Here is a 22,696-nt window from a genome sequence, read left to right as displayed (position 1 = left end):
TTTGTACCCCGCCTATCTGGCTGGGTTTCCCCAGCCACTCTGGGCGGCTTCCAACAGAGATTAAAAATACACTAAAATGTCACATATTAAAAACTTCCCTGAACAGGGCTGCCTTCAGATGTCTTCTGAATGCCAGGTAGTTGTCCATCGCCTTGACATCCGATGGGAGGGCATTCCACAGGGCGGGCGCCACCACCGAGAAGGCCCTCTGCCTGGTTCCCTGCAACTTGGCCTCTCGCAGTGAGGGAACCGCCAGAAGGCCCTCGGAGCTGGACCTCAGTGTCCGGGCAGAACGATGGGGGAGGAGACGCTCCTTCAGATATACTGGACCGAGGCCATTTAGGGCTCTAGACCACGGGTAGGCAAACTAAGGCCTGGGGACTGGATCTGGCTCAATTGCCTTCTAAATCCGGCCTGCGGATGGTCCAGGAATCAGCGTGTTTTTACATGAGTAGAATGGGTCCTTTCATTTAAAAAGTATCTCTGGGTTATTTGTGGGGCCTGCCTGGTGTCTTTACATGAGTAGAATGCGTGCTTTTATTTAAAATGCATCTCTGGGTTATTTGTGGGGCATAGGAATTTGTTCATTATTTTCTCTCTCCAAAATATAGTCCGGCCCCCCACAAGGTCTGAGGGACAGTGGACCGGCCCCCTGCTGAAAAAGCTTGCTGACCCCTGCTCTAGACACACCCATGGGCTTCATCATAGAGGGGGATGGAGATAGGGAAAGAAACTGAAGACTGGATGGACAAAAACAAACAAACAAACCAAAGCATGCAATGTTACTGTCATAGACGTAGCCAATATCCACAACTTTGAAAGTAGCAATAATTCATGTGGCCAATGAAACACAAGTAGAGTAGAGATATTTTTTGATTAAGAGGTATACAAACATTGCGAAATAAAAATAAATAGAAGCAAAACACACTGAAGCATTAAAAAGCACATTACAAATTCTGAATACTGGTGGACCAGTTCATGCTAAGTGAAACCCATGGCACACCCTAAGTATAAAATGAAATGGTCTGTATTCCCATTTTTTGTAATATGTAGATCAGCAAAATATTGATGTTCACGGCATCATCAGATAGCACAGGGATTTTACATCAACCAAGACATAAAATGAAAAATTTATTTGATTAAATTTTTCAAGAACAAACCTGCATTGGCTACATCTAAACACCCAATGCTTTAAAATAGGTTCACATCAAAGCTATACAAACCAAACATGGTAGATACAAGATAATTGCTATTTACAAATTCCATATACATAAGGTAAAACTCACAGATAAAACGGTATCAAGACCTTACAAAAGGAGAAAGACAAAACTTTAAAAATGGAACACATTCAGATGCATTTTAATGAGTTCTAAAATTGTTCAAGATTCAATGATTTTAAAAAATTATCCTTCAGCACCATCTTACCACTAGGACAAAAGAGAAATAAGTGCATCCAGAAATTTGCTCCGATCTTCCATTTTCAATTCAATAACTAAAACAATAAAAGAAATGTCTGTAACGGCACAAATACTGTAGAGATAGCATTTCACAGCATGATGGACCTGTTCTATATTACAGTGACAACTTGATTTAAACATTTTCTGGTGGTAATAATAATAATAATAATAATAATAATAATAATAATAATAATTTATTACTTACACCCCGCCCATCTGGCTGGATTTCCCCAGTCACTCTACATTGCTAAGAGTCAATTTAGAAGCCACCGCTACCAGTATTAACTGGTAACCGTTACACTTGCAGAATTCATTTTAGGACTAGTTAACCTAAGGGACGTGGGTGGCACTGTGGGTTAAACCACAGAGCCTAGGACTTGTCCATCGGAAGGTCGGTGGTTCGAATCCCCGCGACGGGGTGAGCTCCCGTTGCTCGGTCCCAGCTCCTGCCCACCTAGCAGTTCGAAAGCACGTCAAAGTGCAAGTGGATAAATAGGTACCACTCTGGCGGGAAGGTAAAGGGCATTTCCATGCACTGCTCTGGTTCGACAGAAGTGGCTTAGTCATGCTGGCCACATGACCCGGAAGCTGTACGCCGGCTCCCTCGGCCAATACAGCGAGATGAGCACCGCAACCCCAGAGTCAGTCACGACCGGACCTAATGGTCAGGGGTCCCTTTACCTTTACCTAACCTAAGAAAAGCCATTTTTTCCACAGTGGTCAGCCATGTCTGCGGGAAGGCCGCAAGTTGGACATGAGGACAGCAATTCTCTCTTAACAGTTGTTCTCCAGCAACTGCTCCTCAGAGCCACCCTGATGCTACTTCACAGCCATCATGCTTAGTAGCTACTGAGAGCGTTATCCTCCACTAACTTGTCCGATCCCATTTTAAATATGTCCATGTTGGCGGCCATCACCACTTCTTGTGGTAGAGAATTTCACAGTTAAACTATGCCCTGTGTGACATTCTTCCTCTTCCACTAAGTTGGATGGCTCTAAAACTATGAGAGAGAGAAACTGCTTCTTTCTATCCACTTTATCTACACCATACATAATTTAATGTGCCTCTATTATCTCCCTACTCTTACTAATTTCCCTAGAGTAAAAAGCTCCCAACACTGTAATATTTCCTCATAGTTCATTCATTCATTCATTCATTCATTCATTCATTCATACATACATACATACATAAATGATCATCAATCAAATCACTCAGTGACTCACACTCAAAGATAAATGTATCAAGTGTTCCCATCAAAAAGCACTTTAGTTGAAAGAATATCAGGTCATTAGTCTGTGATGTGGGGTCATTTTTTTATACATGCCAGTCATCAGTTGGTCTTGTGCTCATCAACTGATGAGTGTGCACGCTTGAAACTTTAAAACTAGAAGCTGCACTACTTCAGTGCCAAGAAGTAAATACTTGGAGCCGATAAGCCTTTTCCCTCTTTGATCCATCATCCATGCAAAGCAACAGCAGCTACTTGGTTTTAGGGCACATCAGTAGGTGAAGCACATTGTTGGCTCCTGGTGCACATTCCAAGTCTCAGTGATGTTTGACTGCCACAGCTCTTTTACAAGCTTACAAATACTCAGTAAAGTACTCAGACTTGCACAATTTTCTCAGAAATGTGCCTCATTAAAAAACAAGTAAACAAAGGCATGCATGGAAAAGCCTAAAAGTTGCTGATGCTCTCGCTTATATAAGATATGCAGCATTTACTTACTAGACATGTCAAAATGGTTGTGTAAAGTCCGAGAACTGGTGTTTTCTGCAGCTTTTTCAAATGCTCTTCCAAAAAAGCTAGAGAGGGAGAGAAAAACAAGCATTTTGCATTTCCCCAGAAAGGAAAAGTCAACAAGCATTTAGCCTTTCTCTAAAAAGTACCCCAAGCATCCGTTAAATAAGCACACGCACCAAAAATACAACCATCTAAGGCAGGCATAGGCAAACTCCGGCCCTCCAGATGTTTGGGACTACACTTCCCATCATTCCTGACCACTGGTGCTGTTAGCTAGGGATGATGGGAATTGTAGTCCCAACCATCTGGAGGGCCAGAGTTTGCCTATGCTTGGTATTTGGTCCTAGAGTAAAGCGCTGATCTTCCCTCGGTTACAGCCCCCTATACTGCTCTAGAAAGTCCTCCAACCCCCAGGAGCAGTTTTTCAGGGAATGTGGGAGGCTGTAGGGGATTGGCAAAATCCAGGTGCCCCACGTTATACAAGTGCAAAATCGTTTGATACAACAGCTTAAATTTAACAAGCTGCAAAAATGGCAACTGTGCAAACTATTCCCATACTTCCTTTCCTCCAAAGAGTTTAGGACCCCACCAACACTTCATTTCATCTTTGCAACAACAACAATACAAGGTAAGATAGACTCAAAGAGTGACTGGCTCAAGACCACCCAGAGGATTTCATGGCTAAGCAAGGTTTTGAACTTGAGTCTCCTTGGTTCAAGTGCAAAATGCAAGCCACTATACCAGGCTAGTTCTCAGCATGCACCCAAACAACCATACAGAGTTGGCCTGTTTCATTGCAAATGCGTATCTGTTGTTTCTCCTCCCTCCCCACACATACTCCAGAACAATGATCAGACTTGGAACAGCCAGCTCAGTTTATGGAGCATCTTATCTAAAAGGGCCAGCAAATAAAACTCTTACTTCTTTTTGTCTGAGCTTTCCAGATGAGGTGGAATCCCCACCATGATCACTGTGCCTTGTTCAATGTCCATTGGTGTGGCCATAACCATTGGCAGCAGCTTACAGCGTTTGTTTTTTGTCTGGAAACCAGAAACCACATTGATTACATAAACTTCAAAGACAGAATCAGAAAACTTCAGCTCTGCTTTTTAAAGTACTGATGAGGAGTTAATTTGAGGGTTAAAGTTATCTAAAAAGGATTATAGATCAAACGTTTGCTAGACATTTTGAGGTTCCTTAGGCAGCAGTAACCAGACAGATGTTGTTTCCAGCAATCACACACACAGATATTTATTTATACTTACTGCTCTGCTAGGTTTATGAGATTTTATCTTACCCATATTTAAAAGGAACTCATGTGTGCCTTACAATAAAAATAGTTTAAATGCTATGCTAATTTGCTTAAAATGCAATTTAATAAAATTTAAAAACAGAAATTGTTACAGCACTATGGTGGATGAAATGCATAATTCTTTTTTGAATGTGCTTTTCTTTGGAAAACCTAGTCCTTTTGTAGATTTGCAATGTTCTGCCTTACCAAATGAATAAAAAAAAATCATCCAACACATGATGCTCAGAAATAAAACTGTCCTGTAGTATTACTCTTCCAATACAATGCCTTGTTTAAGTCAGTTCTTGAGTTAATTTAGAGTACACATAAGAAAGCCTGGGGGAAAACAGAAAGATTGGGGGGAATGTGGGCTCCCTGCATCGTTCCTTTCCCCCCGCCCAGGCCTTCACATCTAACTCTAGAGCCAAAGTAAGGAGCTATATTAAATTGCAGCAAATGGGGAGGGGAGAATTTAACCCTTTCACCCCTTGCCCCTAACCTAAGAAAAATTGCTTGCCCAAAAGTGCCATTTGTACTGTGAGTAAATTTCCCAGTAGCATCACTGGCGCTATTTGTTTGTTTTTTTTTAAATCTGCACATTAAATTCAACTACAGTAAACCCACAACGTGCACACATTTAACTTGTGTGCATTCAGCTTTATGCTCTTGGAAAAACAAAAAATTAAAAAGGAAAGAAAAAGGGGGCAGACCCCCAGGAAAAATGATTTTGCCAATCCCACCCACCATTGCAACTAATGTTTTTTGCCTATACAGTGGTACCTCTGGTTACATACTTAATTCATTCCGGAGGTCCGTTCTTAACCTGAAACTGTTCTTAACCTGAGGCACCACTTTAGCTAATGGGGCCTCCTGCTGCTGCCGTGTCGCCGGAGCCCGATTTCTGTTCTCATCCTGAAGCAAAGTTCTTAACCCGAAGTACTATTTCTGGGTTAGCGGAGTCTGTAACCTGAAGCATATGTAACCCGAGGTACCACTGTACACGGTTTTGGCTTTAGGTGTGATCCCTGAAATACAACCAGGAAATACAATACAGGCTTACTGTATGCATTTCAAGCCATGTCCTTTGTAATTTGATCCTTATGAGTACAATTCTATATCACTTTGGCACACCTCTCTTTAAGAGTGCATTTTAAAAGAAAATTGTGCTGTTCAACATCATGGAGATGATGAGTTGTATCCAGCAGGGCCACTCAACACCCCCTCCTTTAAATGTGTTCAAGAGGTGTAAGGGAGCTCCTGGAGCAGATTATGTGGGTGTGGGGACTGCAAGACATCTCAGAAAATTGCTCCCCCCCCCATTCTGCTGTGGGAAAAGGTCTTGTCTGAGCAATGCTGCTAGATGCAGAACATCAGCGTAACTTAAGCAAACCCAGAAGGGGAAAAAGAAAATGACTTACAGAACAAACAAATGACTTGAGTAAGTATTTACTAAGCAAGCATAATGATACTGGTCTGGAGAACAATTTCACATCTGGTGTGCCCTGGGAAGGAAAAAAGAGATATAATTACTAAACCCGCCCCCAAAGGCAGTAATTTCCACATACAGGTTATAGGGCAGATGGTCCTTTTAGATGTGTGCCAGAGCTTGTACATGTATACCAGGCCACTGGGTCTTTTTTCTCCCTGACAGATTCTCTTGCTGAGATTCAAAAGGTTCTTGTCAAGCAGTATGCAGGGCTATTATTAAGATAAATAAAAGTTCAGCTGAGCAGCTGCTTTCCTGAAGGTGATTACTGAACCTCCTGGATCACAAATCTACCACCATCAACATATAGTATTTCTTACCTGCCCTTCACCACAAACTCCCTGGGGCAGGTTGCAACAATTTTAAAAAATACAATACTAAAATCAGTTAAAATGAAGTGTACAGTGACTGGTATCCTTGCAAGTTTCACTCAAAGCCCTGTTTTCATGCAGAGTGAAATCTTAAGATGTTAAAGGAAAAAACACTGCACTCTCCTGGACTCCATAATGCAGGGCCAAACATTGCAGATTTGCAATCAGATCTCTTTACATTTCTTTTAAAAGCACTTCCACCATCTAATCTAAATTTGGCTCTGAAAAGCTGTAGATACAGCATGTGTCAAGTGTGTGAAGCTAAAACCATTCAGTTTAGAACTTCAAGCTTGTTAACGTAAATGAAGTGTTTTAAACGTACAGCACAGAACTGAGAAACAAGTCCAGGCAAATTTTACCTCCATGAGATAACAGTAAAGGAACGGTCCCTGATTGATTACAAGATTGGTGCAGATACAGCTGGCTATGGTCTGCTGAATTGCACGAAGTTGCTTTTTGGCTAGTTCCAGCCCTTGATGCAACTTGTCCAGGTTACTCCTGAAAAAAAAAAGGAAAACAGAAAGAAGCTTACTTTACCAGAGAAGAGGAAAACCTGTACTGAAGACTTCTTAATTTATTATCAGTAACCACTTGCTTGGTACATTCTTACTGACCTTGAATTTTTAATGTAACAGTTTAGAATGCCTTACTGCCAATCAGTTGTGGGTAAAAAAAAAACTAAAAAGCAGATTTGAATGAGCTTGAAAAACTATGTGTGTTACCTGGAAAGACTATCCAAAGCTTTGATGAAATTGTCAGTTCCACTTTCGTCCTTCTCCATGTTCTCCATTAAAGAAGCAGCTGCATACACGACATCACTTGCTAAAAACTTATTTTTAAAACCAAACTGGATGCTGAAGGTTTGTACTCTTAAATTCTTCATTCTGCAAAACCAAATGAAGCCAACAGAGAGATGTTAAAAGCTTTTTTAAAATCCCTGCTGTCTTAGCACTGAACATACTGTATACACACACCATGAAAGTAGCTAAAGAAATCATGAATTTAATGTTCTAAAGGCCATTTCTGGAATAACAAAACTCTGTCCACCTGAATCCCTTCCCTATGTAGCTCATGGCAATATGTAGGAGCTTGTCTTTCCCTCAGTTTTCCTTATTCTTTTCCTCTTCCTCTCATTTTTCTAGGCATTTCCCTGCTCCAATCCTCATTTCCTTGGCCTAACACTTTCTGCTTGCCTTGACCCTCTCTAGGATTAGATCAGCTCAGTTCAGCTGGTGGCAGCTGAAGAACTCTGCCTGCCCTGCCATTTCGGTGATATCAGGGCAGCTAGTCCAATCAACAGTCAAACAGTTCCTTTTAGAGCATTACTATTTATAAATAGTACTTTTCCCCCTAGGCACACACCAAAAAATCATGTTTTTAAAAAATCATGTTACTTTAAAGGTAAAGGGACCCCTGACCATTAGGTCCAGTCGTGACCGACTCTGGAGTTGTGTGCTCATCTCGCTCTATAGGCCGAGGGAGCCGGCGTTTGTCCACAGACAGCTTCCGGGTCATGTGGCCAGCATGACTAAGCCGCTTCTGGCGAACCAGAGCAGCACACGGAAACGCCGTTTACCTTCCCGTCGGAGTGGTACCTATTTACCTACTTGCACTTTGACGTGCTTTTGAACTGCTAGGTTGGCAGGAGCAGGGACGGAGCAACGGGAGCTCACCCCGTTGCGGGGATTCGAACCGCCAACCTTCTGATCGGCAAGTCCTAGGCTCTGTGGTTTAACCCACAGCGCCACCCGCGTCCCTCATGTTACTTTAGAAATTACTAAAACAACCCTGCAAATTAGGTTTGTGTTATAATCTCCATATACCACCCTAAGACTCTGAGCTCCTTGGAAGGGGTAATAAATAAAAATATTTGTGAAATAGTAAGCAGCAAGGGCAGACCTGCTAGCAGTGCTTTAGTTTATTTTTTAAAAAATTGATGAACTGTTCAATAGTTGGTTGAAAGTTTAGTAGAAATGTAAGGGCAAGGGTGGGTTTCCGCTTCTGCTCAGTCCAGACAGGCTACAATACACTTTTAGGCCATCACACAGAGATGAAAAGGTTTACTAAGACTTGCAAACTTACCCAAACTTATTTGCAGATTCTTCAATCATCTCCTGTAGATTCTCTTTCAATGAAATGTCCATAGAGTGGAATTTCTGTTTTACTTGCTTCAAAGGTAAGCTGAGGGAGAGGAGTGGGGGTGGGGAAGAGATCACATTTTCAGTGATGAAGCAAGTCTGTCAAGTCACAATCTCTTCATGTTCATTATTCAAAAACTATTAATAATAATAATAAATTTTTATTTATACCCCACCCTTCCCAGTTCATAAAACTGGACTCAGAGCGGCTAACAACAAATTTTAAACACTTAACTGATGTAACAAAAAACAGCATAAAATACAGTATAAAACGTGAATAACAATAAATTCAGAATTCAAAAATCAATTTAGGGGGGAAATCCATCCAATAAACATTAGATGACCACCAGGGCTGGTTAGTTAATGGCTGTTTTCTAACTGACTATAGAAGACTGCCTTAAACTGAATCAAGCCATAAGGCCATATAGTTCAGTAATTGTCTACACTGATTGGCAGGATTTCAGACCAGTTGTACCTGGAGATGCTAGATTTTAAACATGGAACTTTCTGGAGACATTCCCAATAGTCTAGGTGAAAGCACGTCAAACTTCGCCTGGCTTGGCAGCCTTGCTCATGACCTTTACTCGAGCTCCACTACCTTCAACCATACAAATGACTCTCCCAATTCTCCTTTTGCCCCTTATGCAAAGGCCTGCATGCAACATTATCCATGCAATGCCTCCTCTTGCTTCCTTCAAAATCCACCTTCAAAACCATTCCTGCAAATCCTTTGTCTCAATCCCCTAGTCCAGGGCCAGTGAACTGGATCCAGCTAGTGCTCCGGATCCTGATCTCTCCAAGATCTACAGCGTACTCCTGTCAATCACCTAACATCACGATGACAGCAGATGAAGTATTTCATTCCCGGCATAACTGGAAATCAAACTGCAAGGGCAAAGGCAGAGGGCTTTGCAGACACTGCCAATCAGCAGATTGAGAATGCCTACAAACCCTGCTGTGGGCAGGGAATCAGTCGGGCATAGGGGTTCCCCATCACTGCCCTAGTCCTCATGCCCTACTGTGAATAAGCCTGTTAAGTGAAATAAATGCAAATCCCCCCCATTATCCCTTTCTCCATTTTGCTCCCCTTTCTATGTTGTATCCCCTGTGCTTTCTATTGTAACAAGGGCCCATTCTCCTGAACTTTGTAAAAGAGCCACACACATTGATGCTGCTATATATTATATACAAACTCCTTATTTATTTTAAACCTCCTTATTAACTCACCCCATATCAGCAAGGAATTCCTGAAGTCTCTTCTGACCTTGCACAGACCAAAGCTTGAAGCTGGCCGAAGTGTAGCAGGTATTACAGAGGCTTTCATACAGAGACCAATGTTGATAGAGCGCAAGGCACAAGCTAAGACCATCGATAAGAATTAGGAAAAGTAATTACAGCAGGTTGGATCAAAAAAAGCCTATTGCATTCTAGTTCAAAATGACTTGTCTGGATCACAATGACCTGCAGATATGGCAGGGCTGCTTCAATAAACCATAGTTTGTTGGAGCATGACCAAATGGCAACCCCAAGTCCTCCCTCTCCTGTTGAGGGACTTTCCTGGTTTCGGAGACCAGCTTCCAGAGGGGAAAGGAAAGGTAAGGGCACTTGAATTCATCACTCACTTGTGCTCCAATAAACAGGTTGCTTTGAAATAGTGCCATTATGTCTGAACTGAACCACTCACAGACTGAGGGCCCAAACTGCAAACCAAAACCCACTTATTTATTGCAAAGTGCCCAAAGTTTTTCAGCTTTTTTGGGGAGGGGAGACAACAGAAAAATCCCTGCGGGTCTTGCCATCTCCTTCACTCTTCCCCCCCACCCTGTGCGCCATGGCGCGCTCCCCAGCTGGCTCACTCTTGGGCTGCTACGATGGGGAGGACAGAGCAGCCCTTAGGCCAGGTGAGCGGCGGCCAGGAGGAGGAGGAGAGCCCCCACCCCAGCCAGCCAGCACAACAGCCGTGGCTGCCTGCCTGTTCCCCACCCACGATCCCAGCGTGGTCTTCCCCATCTTCCTCCCTTCCTCTCTCCAGCAACATCACCGCGGCAAAGGGGTGAGGCTGGGTTGGGCCAGGCACGCAGGGAGGCGACGGGCACAAGTGCCCTCCTAGCCCAGGCAGGTCGGGCCGCGGGAGGCGAGGGGCCTGTGGAGGATTGGAGCTGGGGGAGTGGTGGAAGGGAATGGGTGAGGCCTGGGTTGGAGGGGGGAGGTGGGAACTACCATGCAGCAGCAAAAAAAGCGCAGAAAAAAAATCACAAGGAGGGTCAAATAACGAATGCTGTTGCGCCCAATCAGAAACAGCCACTGCCAATTGAAAAACAGACCAATTGCTGGTTACCAACAAAAAAAAAACCCTATGCGTGCCATAGGTTCGCCACCACTGGCATAGGCAATGCAACAACTGGTACTACAAACCACTTCACCCAAGTCTTAGAAATATTTCCGCAAAGTTATTTAGAAGGATACTCATATTCAAATGCTATTCTCATGCAGTCAATAGAAAGAGAATTTTCTTCATCCCCGTTGCGATGGTTATGCCGAGAGACATGCCGCTGTAGAGACCCAATGTCTGTTACGTATTTCATTCTTTTTACAGAGAAAACAGATACGAAATAGTTAGTTCAATCTCTTTTCCCGGCAGCTCTATTATCTGCCTTTTAAATATTAAATGTCTTTTGGAGAAAGGATGAGCAAATAAATATACTGATATCTACCAGTAGATCTCTAGGGGATGAGCAGATTTGCAAGGGTTTATGTTTGACAGCAGTGAAGGCATTTTCTAAGTTAGGTTGGTGAAATTAAGAAAAGTATGGGAGAAGCCAGAAGTGGAATTTAGGAAGGGCTGCAAGATTAGTTCTGGTACTAAACACAAATCACTGAGCTCAGCATGTGCTTTGTAGATGCCCTGCTCCTTAATGGTATGAAAGTATATGTCTGCCACCCTCACCCACTGTTTTGCAACTAGCTCTGATTGGTGGAGTTCAGGGTTCTATAGAAAAGGAGATAAAGTTTCACCATTCCTGCTTTCAGGATATTCAGTGTGGAGAGAAGTCAATTCATTAGAAACAGCTTGCCAGTAAAATGCATGCTGTAAAATTCCTTTGACATTATAAAGGAATGAAGTCTATTGTCTCTCAAATACAATGCAGCCTTAGCAAACGCTATAAATACTGTGCTTCTCAGAAAAAAACAAGTTTCCCAGTTCTTTGCAGATTTGGGGATCGCCCCTAACACATGAAACGGGCATGCTGCTTTAAAAAGTAATTTCTGTCCTCACCATAATTGTATAAATTAAAGGATTCAATTTGTTATAAAATTATTTAATTCCCTCTTTCTGTCCAGTCACAAGGACACCCAAAGCAGCCAACAATTTAAAAATACCTATTTGAATAGAATATTTACTGCTCACTTACTGAGTGATTTTGTCTTGAATCCACTGGTCTGTTAGTCCAACAATAGCCCACCTAAAAAGCAAATCAAAACAACTGAATCAAGAATTTGTAGATATTCTCTGTCTGTCCCTGCTGAGACTGAAAAGTGAACAAATATTTAAAAGCTTCCCTGAAGACTTTAAGGTGCTATTCTATACCTTAGCCTACCTCCATCGTACAACTCCCAGTAAGCATGCCCAATAATCAGGGATGGGCTTTATATTTCAAAACATCTGGGGGGCAGCACAATACAAAGCTGCTATACATACATACCTGGGAGTAAGTACCATTGAACTTAACTGTATTTCTATGGGTCTTTGGACCTCAATAAAGGGGATATATCTATCTATCTATCTATCTATCTATCTATCTATCTATATCTTGGAGCAGACATGTCTAGGCCTTCACTTGAAGTATTTCAGATAAGCTTTCAGGTACTCACAGGTATGCCTAAATAGCAAGTATAAAATATTTCCCCACACTTTCCAATGTTCCAATGGAACATTTGAAGCTGCTTCATACCACCTCAGACTACTGGTATAACTACCCAGTTCTGCCTATTTCAATTGGCAGAAGCCTTTCCAGACCTTTTCCAATTCTGCTCCCTGGGTTCCTTTTAACTGCAAATATCAGGAACTGAGCATGCATGATTCTGGATATATTTCTACTGGATTTGAAATTGTTTTGATGTATGAATTTTTTTTATTGTTAAATCATCTTGTTTTAAAGGAAGAAATTATTAAATGGAAATAAAGAATAGAATGTATGAAAATACATATAGCTATGAATGACATTTAATGCATGTGCCTCAAGGACATTTCCTTTTATATCTGCCTTATTAATAGCATACAACCAGTGTTAGAAAATCAGATATATAAGCTAGGTGCCAAATGGCTCCTTAAACCAGGGTTACCAAAACGGAATGCCTAGTTGCCATTTGGGGGCCAGACAGCTCCAAAGTTGTATTTTCCAATATGACTTTCTGGTTCCTGAAATTCATTCTGATTGTGCAGATAAGATATCACAGACAGAATTCTACAGGATGTGTTTCTAGTGTGTGAAAACAGTCAAGATGCAAGGGCAGCCCAGGCATGCACCTCCAGATGGTGGAGACGACAGGTGCCATCCTGGCACCCGGGCATCTTCACTTGGTCGCAAGTGGTCGATAAAGGTAAAGGGACCCCTGACCATTAGGTCCAGTCGCGGGTGACTCTGGGGTTGCGGCCCTCATCTCGCTTTACTGGCCAAGGGAGCTGGCCAGCATGACTAAGCCGCTTCTGGCGAACCAGAGCAGCGCACGGAAATGCCATTTACCTTCCCGCCAGAGTGGTACCTATTTATCTACTTGCACTTTGACGTGCTTTCGAACTGCTAGGTTGGCAGGAGCAGCGACCGAGCAACAGGAGCTCACCCCGTTGTGGGGATTCGAACCGCCGACCTTCTGATCGGCAAGTCCTAGGCTCTGTGGTTTAACCCACAATGCCACCCACAATAGTCAGGTGCAAAATGTGCCTGGCGAATTTCAAATGCTGCATTGAATGGAGGGCCTCATTTGTAGAATTCCACCATTAAAAAACATGTTTAGTAAAGCATCAGGGATTATGATCTCACCCTAAAAAACTTGAAATAGTATTTTATATGACATCTGTAAGAGCATAATGAGAAATGCTTTCAATGGATTTTCCTCTTTGGTAGAGCAATTGGCAGGGGCATTTCTATACAGGTTGGAACATATCTGGAAGCAAGTCAGCAATACTACTATTACAAACTAAATTACGTACCACAACATATCATTTAAGTCTTTAGACATTATCCATGCCAAATCAAACATCATCATGGCAGACTACAAGAGGGGAAAAAACAACAATTAATAGCTGAGTGTGATTGGGGAAGGACAGATTTTTCCACACAAGCAAATGTTTTCAGCATCTAGCAGCACCAGTGTTACTACTCTTATCAAAAGTAAGGGGCAGCCGTGGCTTGTTACAGTCTCTTCAGAAACTGAACTAATTACAACATCTGTTATTTACTGTTGTTGCTTATTTCTGAAAGCAGCAGCAGACAAGAGCTCAGCCTCAAAGTGTACAGGAGTGACCTGAGCTTTCGGCTCCCTCCCCACACCTGCACATTCAGAATATAGCACCACCACTCAGAAGTCTGTCAGGGGCAGCTGAATATGTAACTCATGTCATCACCAAGGTTTGGGGGATAACAAGACAACCAACATGCTTATGTGTAATTAACATATGAAGGGGTTAATATCATAGAGTAAGCTGTCCTGCTGTGTTAGCTTCCTCTCACCTTGGGAGGAACTAGGTAATCATGCCTCTCTTTACCCCTAGTCCACCTATGAAGCTCAACATGTGAGGAGGTCTGAGCTGGTTGCTCCAACTCAGACTGCATGCCTCTCACTAGTCAATGCTGAGTTCCTATACCAATATTTAAGAACTTTCACCACTTTGTAACTAACCCAAGTTTTACCGCCTGTGCAATTTTCTGAAGTACAGTGGTACCTTGGGTTAAGTACTAATTCGTTCCGGAGGTCCGTACTTAACCTGAAACTGTTCTTAACCTGAAGCACCACTTTAGCTAATGGGGCCTCCTGCTGCTGCTGGAGCATGATTTCTGTTCTCATCCTGAAGCAAAGTTCTTAACCTGAAGCACTATTTCTGGGTTAGCGGAGTCTGTAACCTGAAGCGTATGTAACCTGAAGCGTATGTAACCCGAGGTAGAACTGTACAGTAATTGGTCCTTTGAAAAGTTTGTAAGTAAACCAATTTTTAACCTACCAAGTGTGCGGTTTTGGAATTCACAAGGGCATGTTTTAAAGGTCTAGCAGCCTGTATTTCCACGCTTTACTTTGCTGCAAATTTTGTGATTTTAAATCTCTGCTGGGGTTCTCTCACCAAATAGTACTTGCCCCAAATTGGATCCTGGCATTCAGGAATTTGTGTGTGTATGTGTTCCCAATATAGTATTTCCCTGAAGTGAAGATGCACTCCCATTAGAAATCACTCTCTTATTGTTTGTGTATAAGTAACACTAATTGCTAAACTTATTTATCCCTGAAAAGCAGCATGGTTCAAACGTTTCCCCATTCTCATAGAAAGGTTAAAAGCTACTGCAAAAATGTATACCCAAGAAGAGAGTCAGGGGCTTTTCTAAAGATGTGGCATGACAAAAGAGCCAGAAACACAGAATTAATTTATAAAGAATATACTATGCCGCTACTAGCTGAGCTTCCTTTCCTCAAAGTAAGGCATCCTGAACTAACTGCTATTAATTTTGCAAAGTAATAACATCTTCACTTGAAAAAATGGTTCTCCTTCAAGGTCTACTGACACTGATATTTGATACTCACTGAAGTACCGTGATATTCATACTGCTCATAGTCAAACAGAATTTCTTGCCTGAAGAACAGAAAGAAGTCATGGGGTTTATTCAACGCAGCACTAAGTTAAAGGCACCTAGCAATAGAGTTGTGCTGAAGGACTGTCGTTGTGCAAGGGAAAACACAAGTACATAACTGAAGATTTATTTATTTCATAAAATTTATACAGCGCTTGACTGTAGAAAAAACTGCACAACAAGAATCATCTGTTGAAAAACAAGCTTCTGCTAGTATAATTGTTGCTTAGGGTTCTTTTGCTCTGCAGCTTTAAACGTTGTCCTCCACTAGCACAAGGGCTCTTCCACTAGTGGACAAAGAACGCTGTACTCCAACAATTGTTATGTACACAAGGTTAAACTTGTAAAAAAATATTTCCACTATGTAATGTGGAAAAAGAGAGCCAACCCAATCAAAAGCACTCCATTGTGTATACAGAGCTCTTACATGCAAAGGTTGCCCTGTTTATTTTCATGCAAGGAAAAACGAGATCTAGATATATTATAACTGCTGCCTCCACTGAAGCAACTGGGGAGTCTTTAGAGGCCGGAAAAATTTGTGTGCAGGAGAGATCCTGTACCCACAAGAAATACAGGGAACCTCAGTTTTCGAGGGTCTTGGAAGTCGAATGTTTCAGCTTTGAAACGCCAAAAACCCGGGAAGTAACTGCTTCGGTTTTTGAACGTTTTTCGGAAGCCGAACATGCCATGGTGGCTTCCGTTTTGAGTTTCCCTATTGTATTGAGGCTTCCACTTTCAGTTTTCGAACATTTCGGAAGCTGAAGGGTCTTCTGGAACGGATTACGATCGAAAACCAAGGTTCCACTGTATTTGGATTTGGGGAGGAAACACAAAGCGGTAATCAATAAAGCCTTTCCTACTAAACGTGACCAATTTCTATCCTTGATAATATCCTTTCATCCAATTAATGCCACATCATAGAATCATAGGCTTGGGAGGAACCCCAAAGGGTCATCTAGTCCAACCCCCTGCAATGAAGGAAACTCAACTAAAGCACCCATGACCAATAGCCGACCAACCTCTGCTTAAAATGTGACTGCCTGAGAGCTATATTTGAACCTATAACATATTTTAAAACACAACTGCTGAGCACAGATCTTTGTGTTCAAGATATATAAGCTAAGCAATTTTTTTAAAAAAGGAATAGATACACTTTCTATGATGCACTAACCACGTCAATATTTCAGAGCTTGCAATCTCAATTTTACCATTAGACAGAACAACAGAAGTATAATGTGTACAATCTGAAGACATACCTGCGTGCCTCCCACTCTCTTCTTTGCCGTCTTTTCATTGTTCTTTCCACTATTTCCTGCAGAGATGAGAATAGCAAATTACGTTTCCCTTCTCTGTCCTTGTCACAACTGATTATAAAGTAATCCTGCAAGTAATGCCTGAAAGAACAGTCGCCTACTGAATTCTAACTCCCTGAACTTGTAGTTTTTATGTTTATATAGAACGAAGTTCTCAGAAAAAAAACAATAACCCATTTGCTTGCTTAGTACATCTTCCTTCACTTCCTTATAGCAAAGTGGCTAGTAAATTATGAACGCCTATTTACAAACTTTGCCCTGTGATAGAAACAATTATTTCCCTTTAATACATGGGTATATTTTATTTAAGCTTCTGTGATTTAAGGAACTAACCTCTTCAAATCGCCTCCGCTTTCCTGAAGGCTCTGAACCATCACTTTCATTACCAGAATCTTCCTCCTCCTCATCGTCCCTAAAGATATCATCATAGGCAGGAATTTCAAGGTCATCATCTTGCTTTACCAATAGTTTGATCTAGTAAAAGAAAATGCCTAATTAAATAAAACATTTTAATGAAATAACGATTCAAGTGAAAGATAATTAACAATCATTAACAAGTCAATAAAACAATTACAATCTATAAAACACTATTAGCTAAACAGCAATAAAAAAATTAACTAAACTAAGCATCACAACTACAGCAAAAGTCATCTTATATGGTGAACAAATCAATATGGAATTTATGATCTATAAAACAAGACAATCTATTGGAATTTCACCCATGCCAGTTTAAGGAGCCAGAGTATGTCCTAGAAGCAAAGGATCCACCTATAAATTCCTATCTATCACAATGTGAATGGATTCCGGTCAACCATTTTCTCAAGAAGCAGAATTTACCTGTGACTCGTTGTAAACATTCACTATATTGATAGGCCTGTGTGTGTCACAGACAAAGAAAACACAGTCTTCTTCAGGTTGAAGGACATCAAGTAGATCAACATTGGCACCGCAATTTATGAGAACAAAATACTGGAACTGCAAATAAGGAAGTCATATTAATATGCAAGCAAGACTGTTGTTGTTTATGAAATGCTGGCCCATATCCAATAGATTAATGCTTCCTTTAGTCTCATATCCTCAGGGCTATTATGAAATATTAGCTCTTTACATTTCCTGAGAGAAAATATAGCTAATTCCCTGGGACTACAGAAAGCAATTAGTCTTCCTCTAAGTTGTCCACAACAGAATCTAACATGACACTGTTTAATCTAAGAACTCAGGCTACCCACAGCAATAAAAAGTAATTAACTCCCGTGCAGAATCAGTCACATGTGGAGAAGTGATATAACTCAGTGATACTGCATCTATGTTGCATACAAAAGCCCTCAGGTTCATTCCTTAGCATCTCCAAGTAGGGCTAAAAAAGGAAATTCTGGAGAGCCATTGAATATTACATCATGTGGATCAATGATCTGGCTTAGCTTCATATGCTAACTCTAGATAAGAGGGGGCTGGACTGCTGTAATAAGATGTACAATTATTTGGGAGGAAGCACCAATGGAATTAATAGGATTTCCTTCTTATCAAATACACATAGCGCTTTTAACATGAGATGCTAGAAAGGAAATGGATTTTTTTTTAAATCCTAATTATGTTTTTACCTGATCTTTATGTTCAAGAAATGAAGTTTCCAGTTCTTGCCATCCAGATACCGGGACTAAAGTATACTGCACATGATCACACTGAAATAAAGCCTCAAAAGAAATGAAAGTGACATTTTAGAGGAAGAGGTAGGCAAGCCATCACCATTAGTTTAATAATGAAATTTATGGCTTTTGCTCAACAGCAGTTTGAGCAAGGCCAAACATGTATCACACTGTCATATAAAAATAAATAAGATTTACTTGAAGACAAGTAGAAGAATCCAAGCAATCAAAAATTCACAGAGTTCTGTAAATAAAACATTGTTTAATCATAAATTTTTAGTGCCTGTTTTGCACTCTAAATATGGTAAAGTGTCCCAAATAATATAAGTGTGAAAAGGACTTCACTGCTTATTAGCCTTTGGCTAATTAAAAAAATCTATGGCCTTTTAAACTGGTGTGTCTGTGTGTGTGTGTGATTGTTTTTGTTTGTTACGATGGCGTGTATTTTTGTGTTTTTATATTGTGAAGCCTGTGATTCTCAGAGGAAGGGCAGTATAGAAATTTAATAATAATAATAATAGTAATAGTAATAGTAATAGTAATAGTAATAATAATAATATATCTACTTATATATACTCCATCTTTTTCCTTGACAGGAACTCAGGGCAGTTTAAATATAAAACACTGTTAATTTAGATATAGTTTTGCTTATCAGGTGACAGTATTTTAACTGCACAAAAAAAGGCTGCAGATTCCCATCTCTCCATCAACCAACAAAAACTTTCATGCTGGGTTACATCCAATGGAGTAGATCCATTGAAATAAATGGAAATGACAAAGTTGGACCCATTAATTTCACTTTGTCTACTCTCAGTAGAGATTAGCTGGATATAATATTAGAAAAGTAGACTCCCCACATCTTTGCACACAGGTCAGTTTACACCCATTTTGACTTCTGCACATTAACAGGACATAAAAAAGAGACTTACTTGGAGTATTTTACAAGCGCATAACGCATCTACATCTGAAGCAACAAGAAGTAGCACCCGCTACCAAAAAAGAAAAGGAGAGAGACAGCATTTTAATTAGTGTCTATGACAATAGCACACTACAAAATAACAATCTGTAACCACTTCATTCATCACAATTCTGGATACAGAAAGAACTTGAAAGAAACTTCACTTGAAGGTGTATAAAAAGTATCCTAGTATATGAGAAAGGACTCAGTCTAGCCACCTCTCCAGCATTCTATATTGCTTGGTCAATGTTGCTTTTCCACACTGCAGTACAGTGGTACCTCGGGTTAAGTACTTAATTCATTCCGGAGGTCTGTTCTTAACCTGAAACTGTTCTTAACCTGAAGCACCACTTTGGCTAATGGGGCCTCCCGCTGCCGGAGCACGATTTCTGTTCTCATCCTGAAGTGAAGTTCTTAACCCGAGGTACTATTTCTGGGTTAGTGGAGTCTGTAACCTGAAGCGTATGTAACCTGAAGGGTATGTAACCTGAGATACCACTGTACTGAAATGCAAATGCCAACCTGGAGCATGAATTGGGCTTTCCTTTTGGGAGTGCAGTTGCTTGTCCATTTATTTTATTGTGTTATGTTTTTGTTCATGTTTGGTAACAACAGAGGAGCAGCTGTATTAGCCTGCTGTAGCAGAAACAAAGCGGAAACTTTGGGCATCTAAAAGCCAAGCAGATTTAGAAAGCCATCCCATTTGAACAGCTACTGAGGATGGACTAAGCCCAGTTGAGTTCAGTGAACCTCTGAAGTAGTAGACAATGTGCAGGTTAGCACACATGCCTAACTGGAGAAAAGCCCCACTGAACCTACTGGCCGTCCCAGTTTCTGATTAAATCTTGGAATGTCCTGTTGTTCCTTAGGACGTCCCTATTTTCAGTGGAGAAATGTTGGAGGGTATGCAGTTATGCAACCCCCGAGCCAAGGTGATAAGTAACTATACAACCTTTAGAAGACATCTGAAGGCAACCCTATTTAGGGAAGGTTTTTAAAAAACGTTTAACGGTTTTATTATGTTTTTCTATATGTTGGAAGCTGCCCAGAGTGGGTGGGGCAACCTAGGAAGATGTGTGGGGTAATAACAACAACAACAAAATGTTATAATTATACATGCAGTGGTGCATCGCAAGACGAAAATAATCCGTTCCGCGGCTCTCTTCGTCTAGCGGTTTTTTTGTCTTGCGAAGCATCCCTATTAGCGGCTTAGCGCTATTAGCGGCTTAGAAAAAGGGGGGGGAGGGAAAAAACCTCGCAATACGTTTTCGTCTTGCGAAGTAAGCCCATAGGGAAATTCGTCTTGCGAAGCGCCTCGAAAAACGGAAAACCCTTTCGTCTAGCGGGTTTTTCGTCTTGCGAGGCATTTGTCTTGCGGGGCACCACTGTAGTTCCGTATAATTATACAAACGTCTGTATAGTTAAAGCTATGGTTTACCCAGTAGTGATGTATGGAAGCGAGAGCTGGACCATAAAGAAGGCTGATTGCCGAAGAATTTATGCTTTTGAATTCTGGTGCTGGAGGAGACTCTTGAGAGTCCCATGGACTGTAAGAAGATCAAACCTCTCCATTCTGAAGGAAATCAGCCCTGAGCGCTCACTGGAAGGACAGATCCTGAAGCTGAGGCTCCAATACTTTGGCCACCTCGTGAGAAGAGAAGACTCCCTGGAAAAGACCCTAATGTTGGGAAAGATGGAGGGTGCAAGGAGAAGGGGACGACAGAGGACAAGATGGTGGGACAGTGTTCTCGAAGCTACCAGCATGAGTCTGACCAAACTGCGGGAGGCAGTGGAAGACAGGAGTGCCTGGCGTGCTCTGGTCCAGGGGGTCACGAAGAGTCGGACACGACTAAACAACAACAACATGGTCATAAGAACAAGAACGGGCTCGCTTCGGCAGCACAGATACGAAATACAGTGCTATCTCGGGTTACAAATGCTTCAGGTTACAGACGCTTCAGGTTCCAGACTCCGCTAACCCAGAAATAGTACCTCGGGTTAAGAACTTTACCTCGGGATGAGAACAGAAGTCGAGCAGCGGCAGCGGGGGGCCCCATTAGCTAAAGTGGTACCTCAGGTTAAGAACAGTTTCAGGTTAAGAACGGACCTCCGGAACGAATGAAGTTCTTAACCCGAGGTACCACTGTAATATTAACCACATCGACCGAGGCCACCCAACGGGCTTCGGGGCTGAGCGAGGCCTTCTCCGTCGGGGCTCTCCTGGCCCCGCCGGGACCTGCTAACACACACAGGAGGAGCCCCGCTCACCTGGTTCACGACCACCTCATAGAAATCTCTGCGAAAGTCCGTCAGGAACATGGCCGGGAAGGCCGGGCTTTCAACCCCCTGAGAGGAACCCGACGGCGGCAAAGGCGAACTGAGGCGGCGATTTGGGCTCCGCTCAAAGGAAGGCGCCAAACCCCTCCGGCTTCGCCCATTGGTCGCCGCGCTCCGAATCTCGCCCAATAGGCTTCCCGACCCGCCCACCATGCGGCCTCTCTGGCGCTTTGATTGGACGCGTGCTCCACCCTCCTCCGCCCATCAACCCAAACGGGCAGTTCTGAGGCGGACCGGCAGAGGCCTTTTTGCACAGTAAGATTGAGCGGCAAGGGGAAAGGAGGTGCAGTCTTGTTCAGTAAGACGTGACGTCCGGTTCCCGGGTGCGTGTTGGTAGTGGCAGCCTCCATTTGCGAGAAAGAGTGGCTGAAATATTGCAGGGAATGGATGTAAAATTGCATAGGCGTGGGTTAGAGGCTGTCTTTCCTACCATCGCTTGAAATAATCATTCCTGTATTAAAAAAAAAGGTTGGATCAAGGTTATCACTATTTTCTGGGGCTGCGCTTGCGGGGTGAACCCTGCTAATCTTATGTACATGCTTACGCTGGTTGCTGTGTATAAAATGTATAAAATATAGGATTACACCGACAATAAGGTTTTTCCCCAGGGTGCTGCTTAAAGCTCAAAAAGGGAGGCATAGCCGCTTTCTGCCAACCTTGCCCCGCAAGAGGTCTAATCAGAACCGGAAGAGAGGATTGTGAAGAACACTTCCGTGTCGACCCTAACAACTCTTTGGTCACAGGAGAGGGCGTGCCCATCCACCATTTTGTTCGTTTTAGAAGAGGGAAAAAACAAACAAAACCACCCCCGCGAAGGAGGGAGCCGGAGTTTTCCATTGTAGTAGGGACAAGCAACGCCGTGGTCGCCATGTTTGATTCGGGCAGTGCCTTTCCTTTTAATGTCCTCCTACACTGTGGGCTGATAAAAACACCAAAAAAGCGCCTCACAAACCCCGAACCGATGCAAAACGCTGTGATTTAAAAAAAGAGAAATTAAAAACGAGACGTTAAAAAGAAGGAGAAACACGAGAGCCTTCCCCGCCTCCCCCCTTCATTTGAACTTCACACGGAACAAAACCTTGGGCGGACCGAGCCTTCGAGTGGCATTCTGGGAAATG

The 22,696-nt window shown here is 42.2% G+C and overlaps 1 protein-coding gene across 1 annotated transcript; it reads right to left on the bottom strand.

Annotated features, from left to right (window-relative positions):
• Window positions 1-1,118: 1,118 nt before the first annotated feature.
• CDC45 (cell division cycle 45) lies at window positions 1,119-21,723 on the bottom strand. The gene is made up of 18 exons (XM_081842782.1): window positions 21,510-21,723; window positions 19,213-19,272; window positions 18,239-18,331; window positions 17,475-17,612; window positions 16,971-17,111; window positions 16,581-16,636; window positions 15,278-15,326; window positions 13,698-13,759; window positions 11,899-11,949; window positions 10,952-11,071; window positions 9,713-9,844; window positions 8,430-8,528; window positions 7,070-7,231; window positions 6,707-6,845; window positions 5,909-5,992; window positions 4,121-4,239; window positions 3,185-3,261; window positions 1,119-1,492 (listed from the first exon to the last, which is right to left on the bottom strand). Exons 1-18 carry the CDS (start codon window positions 21,558-21,560, stop codon window positions 1,428-1,430), a joined length of 1,698 nt encoding a protein of 565 aa, XP_081698908.1. The 5' UTR covers window positions 21,561-21,723; the 3' UTR covers window positions 1,119-1,427.
• Between the last annotated feature and the right edge of the window lie 973 nt (window positions 21,724-22,696).

The sequence above is a fragment of the Podarcis erhardii genome, assembly GCF_964252035.2.
Source record: "Podarcis erhardii genome assembly, chromosome: 15".
In the NCBI taxonomy this organism is placed as follows: Eukaryota; Metazoa; Chordata; class Lepidosauria; order Squamata; family Lacertidae; genus Podarcis; species Podarcis erhardii.
This window is presented reverse-complemented; position numbering and strand designations above follow the sequence as displayed.